The following is a 16,022-nucleotide window of genomic DNA, read 5'->3' as shown; positions in this document are numbered from 1 at the left end:
GTTCAATGGATCCTGTCTGCACAGGAGACTGGGCAGTGTAACCATGTCAGAGACTCTGGTCTGTGACTGCTTCAGAAGAGCTCACTGCACAGAAACACCAGCGTGGAAAAAACAACAACATGTTGTTCCTGGAGGGCAGTCAGTTGGTGGTTTGAGAGCAGGGTGAAACTGGCTGCCATTTCATGGGTGACAGAGTAAGGAGAAGTGAAAGGAGTGAAAGTGTCTTCTTCAAACTTCAGGGACAGAAAATCAGTGCAATCCCCCAGGCAGTGCCCCACAGCCTGCAAACAGTGAAAAGGTTTGGGTGGCTCTGGGGTCTACCTGAATCAAAATCCACAGATTCTGCTGTAATTTTAATTGTGATCATAGTCATTAGTGTTTGTAACAATTATAAAGCATGGAAAACATGGGCATAAAACTTACACTTTTTGGTATTAATAATGGTAGTTCACTACTCATTAATTTTACATTGCACCCTTTGCTTGAAGGCAATGTTTTCACCCAGCACTATATGCCTCTACTATTCACAAAGTGAATTTACCAAGGTGGCATTTAAGCAATTGCAGTTGTTAGTGCCTGTAGCCATTTTGAATTTGCCAGAGCTCAGAACCCAACAGAACAGAATGTAGGGATTATTCCCTCTTCCCCCATGTGGAAGAAGTGAAGCAGGAGAAGCCAAAGGGGTAAAAACCAAACGAACATCCATGCACTGACTTGGAAGTTAAAAAGGTAATTTTAACAAAAAAAAAAAAAACCAAACAAAACAGAGAAAGGTATAAGAGTCTTAGGGTAAGGAATATATATACAGGTGTATATACAGAACCACACTGGGTGGCAAAGGATTCTCTGGACGTCAATGGATTCTCTTTGGATGTGGGCCCCCGCATGAGGCAGCAGGCCAGACCATGTGGTCAGGAGCAGAAAGGCAATGAGCACAAAGCAGGAAGCTGCTCTCTCTTATACAGGGTCCAGATGAGAAATGGGAGTGGAAGAAATATGATCCAGGGACCCCTCCCCCAGGGTCAGATTTCTCTACCCACCTGGGTCAGGTTTTCCCTGCCCACCTTGGGTCCACCTCCTGCTCATCTGTGGAGTCAGGTACCCAGCCTGACTCTGGCAGGCCTTAATCCACAACAGTGCCTCATCTGCCTCTCTTGAGACCCACTTTCCAACACAATTTCTGGGGTGCTGGTAGTTAGCAGCACATAGGTGGGAAAGAGTGAAAGAGTTCTTATGAAGTCAGGAACCATAGTGCTTTCCTCCAAGTTTCACAAGCCAAAATCCAAGGCTTATAAAAGCCAATGCTTATAAAAATCCAGGGTTTGGCCTCCATCACGGTCATTGTGTGGACCTGTGTGTTTACTGGATTGCAGCCCCTTGGGATCACAAGAACTGACAACAATCCATACATACAAAAATCCACTTTAGGTCTCTGAGTTAAAAAAAGACACCTCCCATCAATTCACTACAGATGTGTCTATTGCTCAAAGCATTTTATTTTTCTAAGGAAAAGCAGGAGACTCTTTTCATTCTTATGCACAAAGCAATCTTTTGCCTTGTTAGAGCTGGGGAAAAAATACTAAGGAGCATAACTGAGATGAAGACCAGTCTAGGTAAAACCAGATGCGTATCCTAGGTAAAGGAATCTCCTTTATTGTGGAAAGCCTAAGGATAAAGGCTTTTAAGAACTTGGATCCCTTGACATCTGAAGAACCATTGCCACTTGCACTAGTTGGTGATAATTTAAAGAGATTATCTAGTAAGATCTCATCAGTGGGCTCTTTGATTCATAGAAGTAAACTAGTAACACCTGGTCCAGCTGGAGAACCTCTTTCATGTCTATTGATAATACCTCAATGTACTTTTCTTCCTGAACCTAAGTATTCACCTTGCATTTTCATGAACAACCACTACTGGCTGTTACAATTTTATGCTTCTGGTTGAAAAGAGGATGCTATCTGTTGGTATGTGGTAACACATAGAATTGTAGAATCATTAAGGTTGGAAAAGACCTTTAAGGTCATGAAGTCCAGCCATCAACCCCACACCACCATGCTCACTAAACCATGTCCACTAAACCATGTCTGAAACATATCTATATTGAAGTATGTAAAGTGAATCCTACAGGCTAAATGTTAATATATCTCTGTCATCTGAGGCCTATTTGCCCTTCTGCTGTGCAAGTGCACATGATCTTTTCCCCTCTATTTTCACTGGGGGACAATGTTTACTGCAGTTTCCTGGTCCATTCAGGTCAGTTCTAGGATCAGTAAGGCTTGTTATTAGAAGATCCAAGATCAATAGGGAGGGTTATTGTTAGAAGTATTCTAGAAGGGGAAGAAATGAGGTTCAGAAGGCAGAGAACAAAGGTGGTTGGGAAGCATAGACAATGAGGGTGTTACTTATCCCCTGATTTTATGAAACTAACTGCCAAAAATGGTAGACTGAGATGGAGAGTGAGCTTTTAGTACTCTTACAGCTTCTTTAGATCGAAGGATGAAGAAGTGGGCTGGTGCATTTGTGTGTGGTATAATGTAGTGTTGTGTGTAGCGTGTGGGCAGTCCTCCATCCCTGGTGTCCCAAGGAGGGTATGCAGTTGCTCTTTGTAGATAAGGCTTCTGCAAAGAGCAGCTTTCACCCTGGTGGTTTTTTTCTTCATTGAGTTGATTTCCTTTGGAAGAGACTTTTTTTTTCCCCCTTTTTCTATTTCTTCTAGTAGCAGATCAGTCAGTGATAGACTGTCTTCTCCCTGGGCTTTTTCTTGTCAAGGTTTGGGTATGGTGTGATTCCACAGCTGAGAAGCTCAGAGAAACACAACCAAAACAAACTTACAGAACTTGGAGGAAAGGAACTGAAACTTCCTGGGAAGATCTTTCCTAAAAAAAAAAGGAGAGTGACATTCCCCACTACCAGAAATCATGAATTTACAGCATTTTTATGGCTGCAGGTGTTACTGTCCTGGACAGGGGATTCTGGGTTGCTCTTTTGCTTCCGAGGTCCTGAGCATGCGGGTGTCTGTATTTTCCCTTTCCCTTTCTTTCTGTTTTATATGTACCCTGATGTAGCCTGTTACTTTTGTAGGGGAGGAGTAAATATTCTGCGTAAGTCAAGCCCATGAGCAGCTAGCATCCTCTGTGTAACCTAGAGAGCAGGTCTTCAGAGCATCCCGGCTCTGAACCAGTAATATAGTTAGAGGAGCTCATTGCCACAAGAGGGTGCTTGCAGGCTCATCACTGGCTTTGTCTCTTCAGAGAGCCCCACAGCAGAAATGTGCTGGAGCCTTTAAAATGTTCTTTATAGAAGAGACAGATTAGATACAGTGATAGATTATGATAGAGTAGAAGGCTGTACATTTATCTTCTAACCAGTGGTAAATTGAAATTTATTGCTTACAAAGGTTGTGTGAATCATTACTTTTGGAGAGGTCTCCTGAAAAAAAACTATGCATTCAAACACTCTTTTTAACCTCTTGCCACAAATCTAAGCTACAGTCAGTCTCTATCTGACAGAATATAACAGAAAGGAAAATGTATCTATTAAACACATAGAAAGGAGCTGAATCATAGACCCTAAAGCCAAAGGGAGTACTTTTTGGCAGAGTTTGATCAGTGAACAAAATGCATTTCACATGGCTTCTGAATGCAGAGCAAAATATGTTGATTAAATGCTGCAAACTTTCCTTTTTATCTTATATGTGTGTGAATGTATGTATCTATTTAGAGGCTGGAGAGAAGTTTACAGTAGCATCCATCAGGCCCAGGACTTTGACTTCAGACCAGACTAGTTTCTGAATATTTCTGAAGGTCTTAAGTGGTGAGAGAGTTGACAGGATGCAAGTCACATACTGTTACATGATGACTTTTAAAAATAAAGAAAATGCCTCAATCATGTAATTGATGGGAAGACTATCCCAAAATGTCTTCCATGTCATTATTTCCACAAAAGTCAAAGTTTGAGCCTTACTAGAAACTCAGTATCTTCCAGCTTTGTGCCAATTGGACAGAGCAGCAGATGCTCCCAGCCTCACATGTTCACAGGAGGAAGCTGTCAGCACTTTGCTGTTTTGAATCTATTGCTATCTGGAAACACCTGTTCCAAGCAAAAATGTAGTGATGTACTGTCCATTTAAGCATCTGGAAATATGTTATCCTTGTTCACAGGATGGTCTACAGCCCTTGGAAGTCTTGCTGAAAATTGCATAGCAAGCCAGTAAAAGGCAAAGAAATTAAATTAAAATCAACTGACTGTTTGCTGGGGCTGGATCCTGACACTAGTGGGAGTCCATCACATTTGCCTCTCCCAGCCCTCCAAACCCCTCCGTTTTGGGTTGCTAATGTTTAGAGCACCTTGAAATGCAAGGCAGAGGTGTGATAGAAATGCCTTCAGGGCTTTCATCAGGATCCCTCCATTAAAGTTCAGTATATCATTTCCATTGTTTGCAGAATTCAGACATCTCTCACTTCTTTCTTACAAATATCCTTTCCCTTAATTTTAAGCCAGAGCAAAGTGAGCTGCCTCTAGCACAGTTATCAAACAAACAGGCATAGCAAAGAGGGATGTATAAATTTGGTTGCCGTGTATCATGTGTTATTACTGTCAACACTATTGAAACTTAGCACTGACATTTGACAGTATTAACACTGATTAGTATGTGCTATACAAACAGGAAAGCTAGGATTAGTAAGGCTACATTATTTGTCAGGGATCATCACTGTTTAGTAGTTGTACCTAACATGACAGTCTAAATAAACTGAAAATGTGAAATTTAACCTGATAAAAATAGTGTTATTTCCTCTATCATCTTCCTACAGTATTTTCTGTCCTTTACAGCCAGGCAATGCATAAATGGAAGCCAGAACCCTCCCCTATGCTGATTCGACATGTTACTGAATCCTGAAATAACTTCCTTTTAACCGATGGATAATGAAGATAAGCTCCACTAAGTGACTTGTCAGTTCATTTTAAGTATGTGCTATTTTTATTAAACAGGATTTCTTCAGAGTTTCATTACATATTCCTTTTCTAGAGTTCTACTTTGCTTACTTCAACTATGACCAGAGATCTCACATGCATTGCAAAGTTAGATTTTGGATTGACTAGACTACATCAAAGACTACCTCAGACTGAAAGAGTTGGGGCTGTTCAGTCTGCAGAAGAGAAGGCTCTGAGGTGACCTAATTGTTGCTTTCCAGTATCTGATGGGGGCCTACAAGAAGGCTGGGGAGGGACTGCTCAGGATCTCAGGCAGTGATAGGACTAGGGGGAATGGAATGAAGCTGGAGGTGGGGACATTCAGGCTGGAGGTGAGGAGGAAGTTCTTCACCATGAGAGTGGTGAAGCCCTGGAATGGGTTGTCCAGGGAGGTGGTTGGGGCCCTGTCCCTGGAGGTGTTTAAGACCAGGCTGGACGAGGCTCTGGCCAGCCTGATCTAGTGTGGGGTGTCCCTCCCCATGGCAGGGGTGTTGGAACTAGATGATCCTTGTGGTCCCTTCCAACCCTGACTGATACGATGATACTATACTATGAAAGACATTGATGTTTTCAGTTGTGGACAAATGATCCCAGTTTCCTCTCTTTTCCATATGAACCCCTTCATTCTGTATGTTGCTTTGTTGCACAAGAGTGTGCTGTGACTAGCAAAAGCATTTCTGCCCGATGGAACTTCAGACTGATGAATACATTCCTCATACGGTCTTACTAGCTGTCACTTCAGAGTAATACATTATTTTAATGAAGCTGATCTTGAGCATGAATAGATGTACTTGCTAACATCTGAGTCACATACATTTCCTGACTCGCCTACCTCAGTGCTAAAATACGCCTGAGTTAGTTGTAGCTGCTACTAGTTCTTTGTTCATATGTTCAGGTCTTCAGTTCTTTGTTTCAAGCTGAAGTTCAGAGAGGAAAGAATAATATAAGATTTATCACGTGATGACATAAACCCAGCTGCTGCTGTGTATAGAAGTATCACCATGTATCATCTTAACTCATAGTAAAACAGCTGGCAGTGCAGCACAGGCCTCCTGCAACTCAGTCGACACAGCGTCCCTTAGCTCAATCTTTTTTTGCACTGTTCGGTGCAATCCTGAGTGCCCTCTGCCTTTGGCTTCCTTCAGTGGAAAGAGTGCCTGAGACAATGTAATACAGCAAGGAACAAAGTGGCACTTCTCTCCAGGCTTGGGAGAGAGGGTGCGTGTGAGTGCCAACTGTTGGTCAGACTATGCAGTCAAAACATGTCTTTGGTACTTCGAAGCTCTCCAACCCTTTGGATATGGTGCGACTCTGGGGAGGTGCTTGCAGGGTGGGGCAGTGGCAGCAGATGTAAAGGAGTGTGAGAGAGAAGCATGGTTCCTGGAGCATCCCTGGCAGGGGACAGGGTGTGGTGAATGGCTCCTGAGCAGCCATTGGCTCACCTGGGTTTTGCCTCATGGCACGAGGACTCCCCACAAGAGTGAGCAAAAAAAAGGATTGCTACTTATGTAACACTTCAGTTCTCCTCCCATCATTTTTTCCAGGGGTTGAAGATGCAATCATCAATTCTTCCCCCCCCCCCCCCCCCCGCTTTAGCTGCAGAAGCCATGTCAAGAGGCAGCTGGGTGAATGGTTTTGAGAGAAGAGGTCAGGCAGTGTGGGAGCTGAGGACATGTTCCAGCTTCCAATGGACCAGCATAAAGCTCCCAAGTCCCCATCAGCTCATCGTTTTTTTATTTCCCATTGCATTATTTACTTTTATTATGAGGTTTGCTATTAAAAAAAAAATAAATCCCTCTTAAGTGTCCCTCAGTATTGCCATCTGATAAAAGTCTTTGTTTCCTATCCACCCCACCCACTGGACTATCTCTGGGTGGTTCTCTTTGTTGTGTAATGTGAGGTTTTGCAGGCATAGTACAATGAATTTTCCTGTGACTATTTTTAAAAGTGATCATGGAGATTTGGATTAGAATAGATTAAGTAAAGGCTTCTGCAGAGGTGATACATGCACTAAACTATGCCCTTACTTAAAGACGTGGACTGACCGATACAAGAGGTGTTAATGAAATAAGCGAAGACGAACATATTTCGGAAAGCAGTGGGAAAATGGTGGGTTACCATCTGCATGTCTGCAGACTGGCACACGTGTTCAGCTAGAGAGTGCAGCTGATGCTGGGAAACGCATCTGTGACCCTTCGTGATGCTGTGAAGGTGGCAATTTTGTGCCATCAGGCGCTGGAAGGTGCAGTGCCACGTAGACTTGTGTCTGCATACAAGATTGTGTTTTGGGCTACTGTGTTCCTTTGCAGAGGAGGCAGAGAGATTTGCACACCACCGCTCTGCCCCTTGAACATTCTTTTGCACTTATCTGATTGCTTTCCCTGGAAAAAATTCACCTCTCCTCCCTTGGTCCACTTGAGGCATATGAAATTTTGTCCAAGCAACAGTCAGACAAAATTCATTTAGATTCCCAGTTCTTTTCTTGTCACTTTCTCCGTGTGTATGTGACTAAGCTGTTGCAGCCCTTTCTCTAAAAGGTCAGCCTAAATCATTTTGCGCAGATAATTGTTACAAATAAAAGTTAATAGGGTGAAAAACATAAATTACTGATTAATTCGGCCCTGCCTGACATGTAACTATATACAAAAGTTATAAAGGTCATAAAAGGTTCAGTATTCAGTCGAGAAATTGTCTTCACAAAAGGAATGCTTGGAAAGGGGTTGAGAACAGTATTTGGGAAAAGATGAATCCAAAAGCTCTACGTTACCCCTACTAACAAAAGGTAGGAAGTTCCTGGAGACCTTAGGAATATATCAGTTACTCACAATGCTGCTTGCAGATTGTGGCAATTTCTCTTGTGTCTCTTTTTATTGGAAAATCCTTCTGAACTGCTGTTGCTGCTGCTTATAATCCACGAGTGGAGGGCAAAAACCGAAGAGAAGAGCCTTGTGCTCTGCAGCCCACCAGTTTTAATCCAGCCAGCTAAGTTTTGTGTCACGTTACCACACACAGGCTAAAACTCATAACCATCAGTTCTCTGCTTAAACATACCTAACATGCCCAAAACATGCCCACACTTGGCCCTGCACGGGTCTGTGCCTGGCAGGGCACGTGGCTTGGGGGAGGGATGCAGGTGAATGCACTGATCCACAGGCATGGGAGGGGGAGGTGCTTCCTCTGGCTCCCTTTATTCCAGCTTCCCTGTTTTCCACCATTCCGTCTTCAGGAGCTCAGGGGTGGGAGGGGCGGGCGCGTTTTGGATGTACTGCCACAGTAATATTAAAGCTTATGTGCTTGATGGATTTCTGTAGCACATAAACACTGCTTCTCCCGGGATTGATGACCTGAATAATTACCTCATCATCTCAGTCACTGTTGATCTAATCAGCTAAAACAATTATAATATAAGCTCAAGCCATTTATGAAAGTGTCTCAGATTTGCGCAGACAGGAACATTTTGTGCTATTGCTCACAGATGAGTATATAGTGAATAGTGATGGCTAGATCTTTTTTAGTACAGTCTGAACTTACAATCTATGTAAGCCTATGTTTCACAGAGGTGCAGAGATTGTAGTGGAGATTAGAAGTGCCCTCCGATAATTTTGGAAGATTGATTTTGAAGTATTTGACCTGATTTTGATTCTCCTTTTATTGGTATGTGAATTATGTTACAGCCAGTGATAGTTATGTGTAGTGTTGCTATAACAGTGAGTTATGTATAACACAAAATATTAAATGCATGATTAATTTTTTTTAATAGATCAAAGAGTTTAAACACAGCTTTGCATTCTTTTATGTTTTATTATTCTTTCCTTTCCATTACTCATAATATGGTTTGGGAAATATGCTTTTAACTTAGTTGTCATTTTCATAGTTGTTCCTCCCTCTGACTGTGGATTACAATGGATCATTATCTCATTTAATTCAATTATGTGCAGTTTTAATCATTGCTGTTAAAACAGCTTTGCAGAATTGTCATAAATACTTGCAGATATATGTAAAGCAAACTGGATGGTTGTTCATTGCAATGCCTATAAAAAGCAATGGTTAATGCTACTTTAGTCTTTTGCCAGACCGTTCTTTGTGTGGAATAATAGGTGAAAAGTTATAAGAAAATATCTTCATTCTTGGTGGAAAAGAAGTTGCCCAGAGATATTTTTTTTTTCCAAATCTAAAATAACTTCATGCTGTATGTGATTTGCTCTGCTCTTCAGCCTGGGTTCGTTACTGATCCACTAATATTTCTTGTGATCTCAATTTTCTGTAGTGCCCTAGGGTGCAAATAGCCTTACACCTCTAATCTTGCCATAATACCTGATTTGTGAAATTGTCTCCTGAGAGATGTTTAATCAGACACATTGTTATATAGTCAGCCAACACAGCTGAGCAAAGCAGAATTTATGTTTATAGTGGCAATGCTCTATGAAATCAGAAGCACATGAAGAAATCTCAGTTTAAAAGGAATCAAAGGTTTCCCGTCTATTTTGCTCTATTTAAAACATGCAAATTTCAATGAAGAAAATCAGTCAGACTTTATTTAGAATATATGTAAAATAAGTAATTTATCCCAGACTGACTGTTTTATCGTACATTTTAAATAAAGTATCATTAATTTTGTTCTGCCACCTCAAAACAAAGGAGAGTCTTTCAAAACTGCACTGGTTACATATGAATAAGGTATGTCTCATACTACAGAAAAACTGTGGGGCAGCTTTGTGAAATGCCAAGTATTCCACGGAGGAAAGAAAAACCTCCATACCTGGCAGTATTGTGTCTCCTGTATTTGGAGAAAACCTGTTCCTGAGATGAATTTCAACCTCCATCTTATGGGGAGAATCATCAGTAAATGAGGATGTAGTTGATGTGATGGATGACTCATGCTTTCTTGTTTATCATGCAGAGTCTGTATGCAAAATTTGAAAAATCAAATAGGATCTGTTGCAAACCTCGAGAATTCAGCAGCCCCAGCCTCCTCTAATGAAGAAATCCCTTTTCCTGTAGTCCAAAGGCATTGATGTTGTTTCATGATTCAGGTCTCTTCTGCACAGAGGACCAAACCAGAGGGTTTTGCCTGTTCTGTTTCATTGGTCTGGGAGAAAGATAGGCAGCAACTCTGACCACTGACACAACAGTCCTTGAAAAGCAGGGATACTGTGACATATGTACAGTTAGTCATTCCTTCTGCTCATTGCTTATTATTATATATAGCAGTTTGAGGTTTTATTATGATTTACAATAAATGGTGGTTGAGGATGTAGGGAAGAATACAAAAAGGATGCTGTTGGAAGAGAAAGGTTGAAGTGTTAAGGAGAGGATATGCATTTAAGAATTATCCGTCCTCCTAAAGCTTTCTCATGTAGTGAATATCTTGGAGAACTGATCTTGGTGACAAAATAATAGCTAGATTCGATTAAAAAAAATATGCATTTTTTCCACATACAATGACCACTTGCACCATGACCCTTCATATGAGAAGCAGAGTGACTGATGTCTCGGTAGAACACTAATGAGATAAAATATCATCTCTTTTCAGAAGATAATCACATTACACAGGTTCAGAACTTTCTAGCTAAAACTCGTTTATACTGCTTTATTTTTATCTTTAAAAAACAAACAAAACACCTTAAAGCACGGCTGTGTTTTCCTGTAGACTGCTGTGACACAGGCTACTGCTTTACCGACTGCTTCAAAAGGCAGTTTGCAGAGAGCACTTTTGCATGAGTTATTATTTGAGATTGCTGAAAAAGTTTGTAATATATTATGGCCATGGATAATAGTACTTACTGGTATAAGAAGTTAAAGATTGCAGACTAATCCATGTTGTGACTCATTGATTGTGTTTGCTGTTCTTACTTTTGATTACTTCTTCGATCTCTGTTTACTTTGCATCCATTATATTCTGCTGTTTTGTTTTTTGCAGATTCAGACACATTCAATCTTGCTCTTTAAAGGCATGCTTTCATTTGTGATTATCTACAACCAGATGCTGTTCTAACCTCAGCATTCCTCAGCACCTGTTGGAGTTCCCAGGAATTAATAGAAGTAGTGTTTTAGATAATATGAGTCATATTCATTGCCAGAAGTGAGTTTGCATGTTAGCTAAAGTATCTATGAGATTACTGTGTAGGTGCAAAACCTGCCTGGTCACTGTCCTGTGCAGCCTGCTCTGAGTGAACCTCCTGTGGCCAGGGGGCTTGGACTACATGTTCTCCAGAAGTCCCTTCCAACCCCTATCATTCTGTGATTCTGTGGTTCTTTTCACTTAAGAAGTTGCTCTGTTTCTAAATACATTTAAGGTTTTCTTTATCCTATCTCTCTCTCTCTCTCTCTCCATATATATGTTACTTTAAGCAGAATCTCTGTAGTTTCAATAGAACGGTTTGAAGTATTTCAGGTTCTTCACAAGGAATGGAGAGACAGCCTCTGTAAAATAATGGTGGATGTTGCTTCATTCTGAAGGCAAGAGTGAAGTAAAAATAAAAGAAATTAGAGCAACAATTTTATTGAAAAACGTAACTGGGAAATACTCCCCATAGCCTGTTGGCATCCCAAGGACTTAGCACTGCCTGTGTACTTAGTGGAGCTGTTTAGCACCTAAGCCAAAAGGACTATCCAGAATAACAATGAAACAGGACACTGAAATATTGACTAGCTAGTTCTAATGATAATAAATCGGAAGTGGCAGTTGTCATTTGGTCAATGTCTCTGTCTTGGTAGTGTCCATGGGAGAACAAAGTATAGAATGTTTATGCAACAGCTGCTTGGAAAAATGATGGAGGACCCAGGGTGGGCCATTTTGTTTTCACAACTAGGTTCTCCTTCTTGCTAGTCTTCTGTGGTTATGAACTTGAAGCATGTTTTTGAGTGCATTGAGGCAGGCAGGGTGAACAGAGTGGCTGAGATTTATGTCTCTGCCCTTGTCTTTTCAATAGTCAGGTAGCAATGCTGAGTTCACGAAAACTGTGTAATGGGTTGGCAGTGAAGAGTGGTCACAAAGAGAACTGATTTATCTGCACCTGCCTTTTACACCCATCAGCCCCATGCAGATGAATACCAGGCTGCCCAAATAGTGCTGAAGACCGGAGATAATGGGTTTAATCCCAGTGGTCAAGTGAGCTGCCAGGATTAAGTACAGTAGTGCCATTTAGTTAATGACAAGCATATTTTGCTGCGTTTTATGGAAGCTGTCAGTTTGCTGCTGTGGAGTGAAATGCTATCTGTGTTCCAAGCAGAATTATAGGGTTTACCTCCTGAAAGTTTTACTGCTTCCAGCTACCATAAAGCACATTAAACAGGAACTCTAAAAGCAATTTTATTTTATTTGTGGTTATAAAGAAAGGTCTAGTGCTAATGGGAAACCTTAAGTATTCAAAGATAGCAACAGCCAGTAAGAACACAACTTTTGTCTACTACTTCCCCTTTAGAGAACAAGTATCTGTTTTTCAGAGAATTAATATTCTTTGCCGGTCCAGCTCATCTTACCTGCCAGGTTAATTTTATTATATAATAAAACCTGATTTATTCTCATTGGGATATAGAATATATAGCCATAGAACCATAAGCCATTTGTAAACAGGTGCTTCCCAAGTAGCATAATATGATACCTACTCTCTTAGGTATTTCTGAAGAATACCAAATGTTGTTTGCCAATGGGCAGAGATAAAGAGCAGTGGTTCTGATCTGAACATTGTGCCTGGAGCTAATCAGTAGGTATGCTGATACACTTTCAGTGCTTCAGTCTGAAAAAGTGAAAAACAACAAAAATCCCCACATTAGCATACTTCCTCAGTGAACTTTTCTGAGTCTCGTAAACCTAACTCTCTCTTTATATTTCACTTACAGAATGGTCTTATCGTTGCTTGTTACCAAGGTTATGTGGATATTGTGATAGCCTTAGCACAGTGCCCTCACCTTGATGTGAACTGGCAGGACAATGAAGGGAATACGGCTCTAATTACAGCTGCACAGGCAGGTAAGGCTCTTTGTTTCACCTTTTACCTACAGGATTTTAGGAGGAGTGTGTGTTGTGGCCATTCTTTTTAGGATTTTTTTTAAAGCCTCAAAATAAATTAGCCTGCACAGAATAATCCTGGCCAACCCCAAGTAAGCTATAATGATTTTCTCTGAAATGATTCTAAAATAATATTTACCCAAAGGATTAAGGCAGAAAACCTATACATTTCAAAGATGCCATTAGCTAGAAAATAAACAAAACCGTGCCCCAGATGTATAGTACTATACTGCTTTGTTTCTTTAAGCTTATTGTCTTATGTTTGCTCTGGCAGGCAACCAGTCAAAATTGTGGTCATGTAATGCACTGTATCAGTGCTGACAGTCTCTTTTCTCATGCTTGTTACACCTCCCTCTTTGGGCCTGTAGTAACTGATAACTGTAGGAAAATGTATCACCATTAAGAAACATCTTAGCTGCTAGAACATTCTTCAACCACTCTATAGTTAAAAGCAAAAAAACCCTATTTGTGTAGTCTCAGCAGGATTCAGTGTTTGCCAATACTGCTTTTATAGCAGACTGATTATATTGATATCAGTCATGTTAGTCCTGATGCGTACTGGAGTGAGAGCAAAGTTTATCCCCAGGTTTTCTTTTATCCTGCCCAGCATGGTAATATTCAGTGAGCATGTCTAACAGGTCACATAAATGCTCCCAAAAAGATTACTACCTTCAAGTGTACAGTTAAAAAGTAATAAATACATTATTTCTGTTAAAACTGATATGCTGTGTTTTAACCTTTAAGGGAAGCAGCTGTAGTTTTCCCCTACAAATATTAATAAGGTGCTAGAGTATGTAAATCATGAAAAAAACCTGACCAAGGAAGCCATAACTTGGTCTAACAGCTGTTCCAAGGCCTTCCTTGCTCTGCATCCACATTTTCCTTTGCATCCCTCAAGCATGCTCCTTAAAGGGAGTCACTTTACAAGGAAATGCACACCTGGTCTACTCATTGATGAAGACTATGGGATGTTGATGGGAGTTCATGGGACACTGGGACATTGGTAACAAATTTCTGTCAGGCAGCATCAATGAACATTACCGGCCATGTTTGAAGATTGGAGCATTGTTGATCTTACATCAGTAATATTGCCACTAGGCGCTTCCAGGTAGTACCAAACATTGTTTTGCATTGTACCAATAAGTGAACTCTGCTACAGAAGTCACTGTGAGACAGGTCTCAAATACTGGAAGAAATTGTGACCACAGTAGTCATGTTCATGGCAAAGAAATGAGTATGGTAACTTTCCAAAGAAAGTGAAGTCTTCAAAACTTGAATCTACTGTTATTTATCTGCCCTACTATAAGTTTGGACTATAAAAGGTTTATCAGTGACTCCTTCCTGACCTACATAACACATGATAATGAGCTCAGAATTAATCCACAGGGCTGACATTGATTTCATACTGTCTGCCTGTACTATTGATTCCCAAAGCAAGTGGAAATTACTGTAGTCAACAGAAGCGTATACAAACTCCTAACAACTTGGATGTTTTCCCCTGCCCGTCATAATCCTGAGATACAGTATTGACACTGTGGTGGTTTTAGGCTATGCCTTTAAAATTTAGTTACAGATTTTGAGCAGAAGAGTAGAAAAATATAAATAAATCAGTATTGGGTGTAAAAAGGAAAACAAAAGACTATTCTAAACAAATTAATTGGATAAATATCTAGAATAAGATGGGCCCTACCTAAACAATTCTCTCTTCTTTCCTGATCTCTGCTGTTTGCTTCACTCAGGAGAGATTAACCTGCTTGTCGGCTGGCCTTGGCTGAGCTCTTTAGTCAAGTCTCACCCACTGCTTTCTCTCCACTCCCTTTCTCTCCTGGGACAGGGGGTAGGGGGAATGGCTTCCCTGGTCTCTTGACCAGGGGAGTTTTTGTGTTTATAATATAAATACTGCATATTTTGTACACGTTCATTGCATTCCATTGTCGAGTGTAGCTCTTGCTTGTAAATACAGCTTCATCTGCTTCTAACTGAGTTGGTCTGGCAAAGAGAGTGCTGGGGGGGAAACACCACCACAGACACCAATTATTTAATTTATTATCACAAGATGCTGCTATGCTGCTGTAGTGTTAATAGACATCACTGTGAGGTTAACATTGCAACCAGAGGAGCTACACTGCAGTAGATGCTGTTTAATTATGGCTGAATGTTATGTAGTAACACTGAGCAGTGTATTAAAAAGAACTGAAAGCAAACCTTATGCAAGCTTTCCTTCAGTGAGATTTATTTGGTTTGGGTTTTGTTTATTGTTTTTTTAACTTCAGGCCATGAAAACAATAATATTTTTGATAAATAAATCTTTCTGCAAGACTGCTGTTATTTATATCAAAATACAAGGTTTCCTGTGGAAAATCTAATAGCAAATCCTCTTTATTTCAGTTAATTGTGAGGTGATATCAGAAGGTTCCAGAAAGTGCCACTATTTTGATTATGACCTGCTGACCAGGTGGTCCACTGCATATGGCCAGACCTCAAAGAGGATCTGAATGGGAAAAAGGCTGCGGTGCTGAGGGATCCTTTCCTGTGTTTCAGAGGTTAATATGGGGTACAGCTACTTAGGGAGATGACAGGGAGGCCTCTTTGGTTTTGCTAGAGGAGTTTGAAATCAGTGCTTGCTTATGCTGTTTCATCACTTCCCAGATGTGATACTTAAATCTGAGCATCAGCTTGAATTATCTTAAATTATCTTAGAAATCAGGTAGAGTCAGAAGTTAAGCAAATTCAGTTCCTTATGTTGCTTTTGATAATTTAAGATTCTCATCCTTCAACTAAAATATCTAAAGTTGAAGAAAGTTAGGCTGGAGGGATCAGTGAGAATCAGTACTTTCTTAACAGGGTTATTAGTGTAGAAAAATAACCACAAACAAAGTACTCTGCCTAGTGCGTAATTTCAGGTTTGAAAATTGGTCTGTTCACTTGCTCTCTCAGTATTTCTTACAGTTGTGGGGGTGCCTTCTTAAAGAGACCTTGCCTTCCCAAACTGTAAATCTGTTGTAGTCTTTAGCAGCAGGTGGTGCCCAGAAATGGGTGG

General features: G+C 40.6%; 1 protein-coding gene across 1 annotated transcript in view; it reads left to right on the top strand.

Moving 5' to 3' along the window:
- The window catches only part of ANKRD33B (ankyrin repeat domain 33B), a 38,452-nt gene that overhangs the window by 10,400 nt on the left and 12,030 nt on the right, over positions 1 to 16,022 (top strand). The window contains exon 2 of the mRNA XM_068162008.1: positions 12,814 to 12,943. Coding sequence (XP_068018109.1) covers positions 12,814 to 12,943 — 130 coding nt within the window. The remainder of the gene's footprint in view (positions 1 to 12,813; positions 12,944 to 16,022) is intronic.

Source organism: Melanerpes formicivorus, unplaced genomic scaffold (genome assembly GCF_026170545.1).
Source record: "Melanerpes formicivorus ecotype bairdi unplaced genomic scaffold, bMelFor1.0.p_v2 SCAF_61, whole genome shotgun sequence".
In the NCBI taxonomy this organism is placed as follows: domain Eukaryota; kingdom Metazoa; phylum Chordata; class Aves; order Piciformes; family Picidae; genus Melanerpes; species Melanerpes formicivorus.
This window is presented reverse-complemented; position numbering and strand designations above follow the sequence as displayed.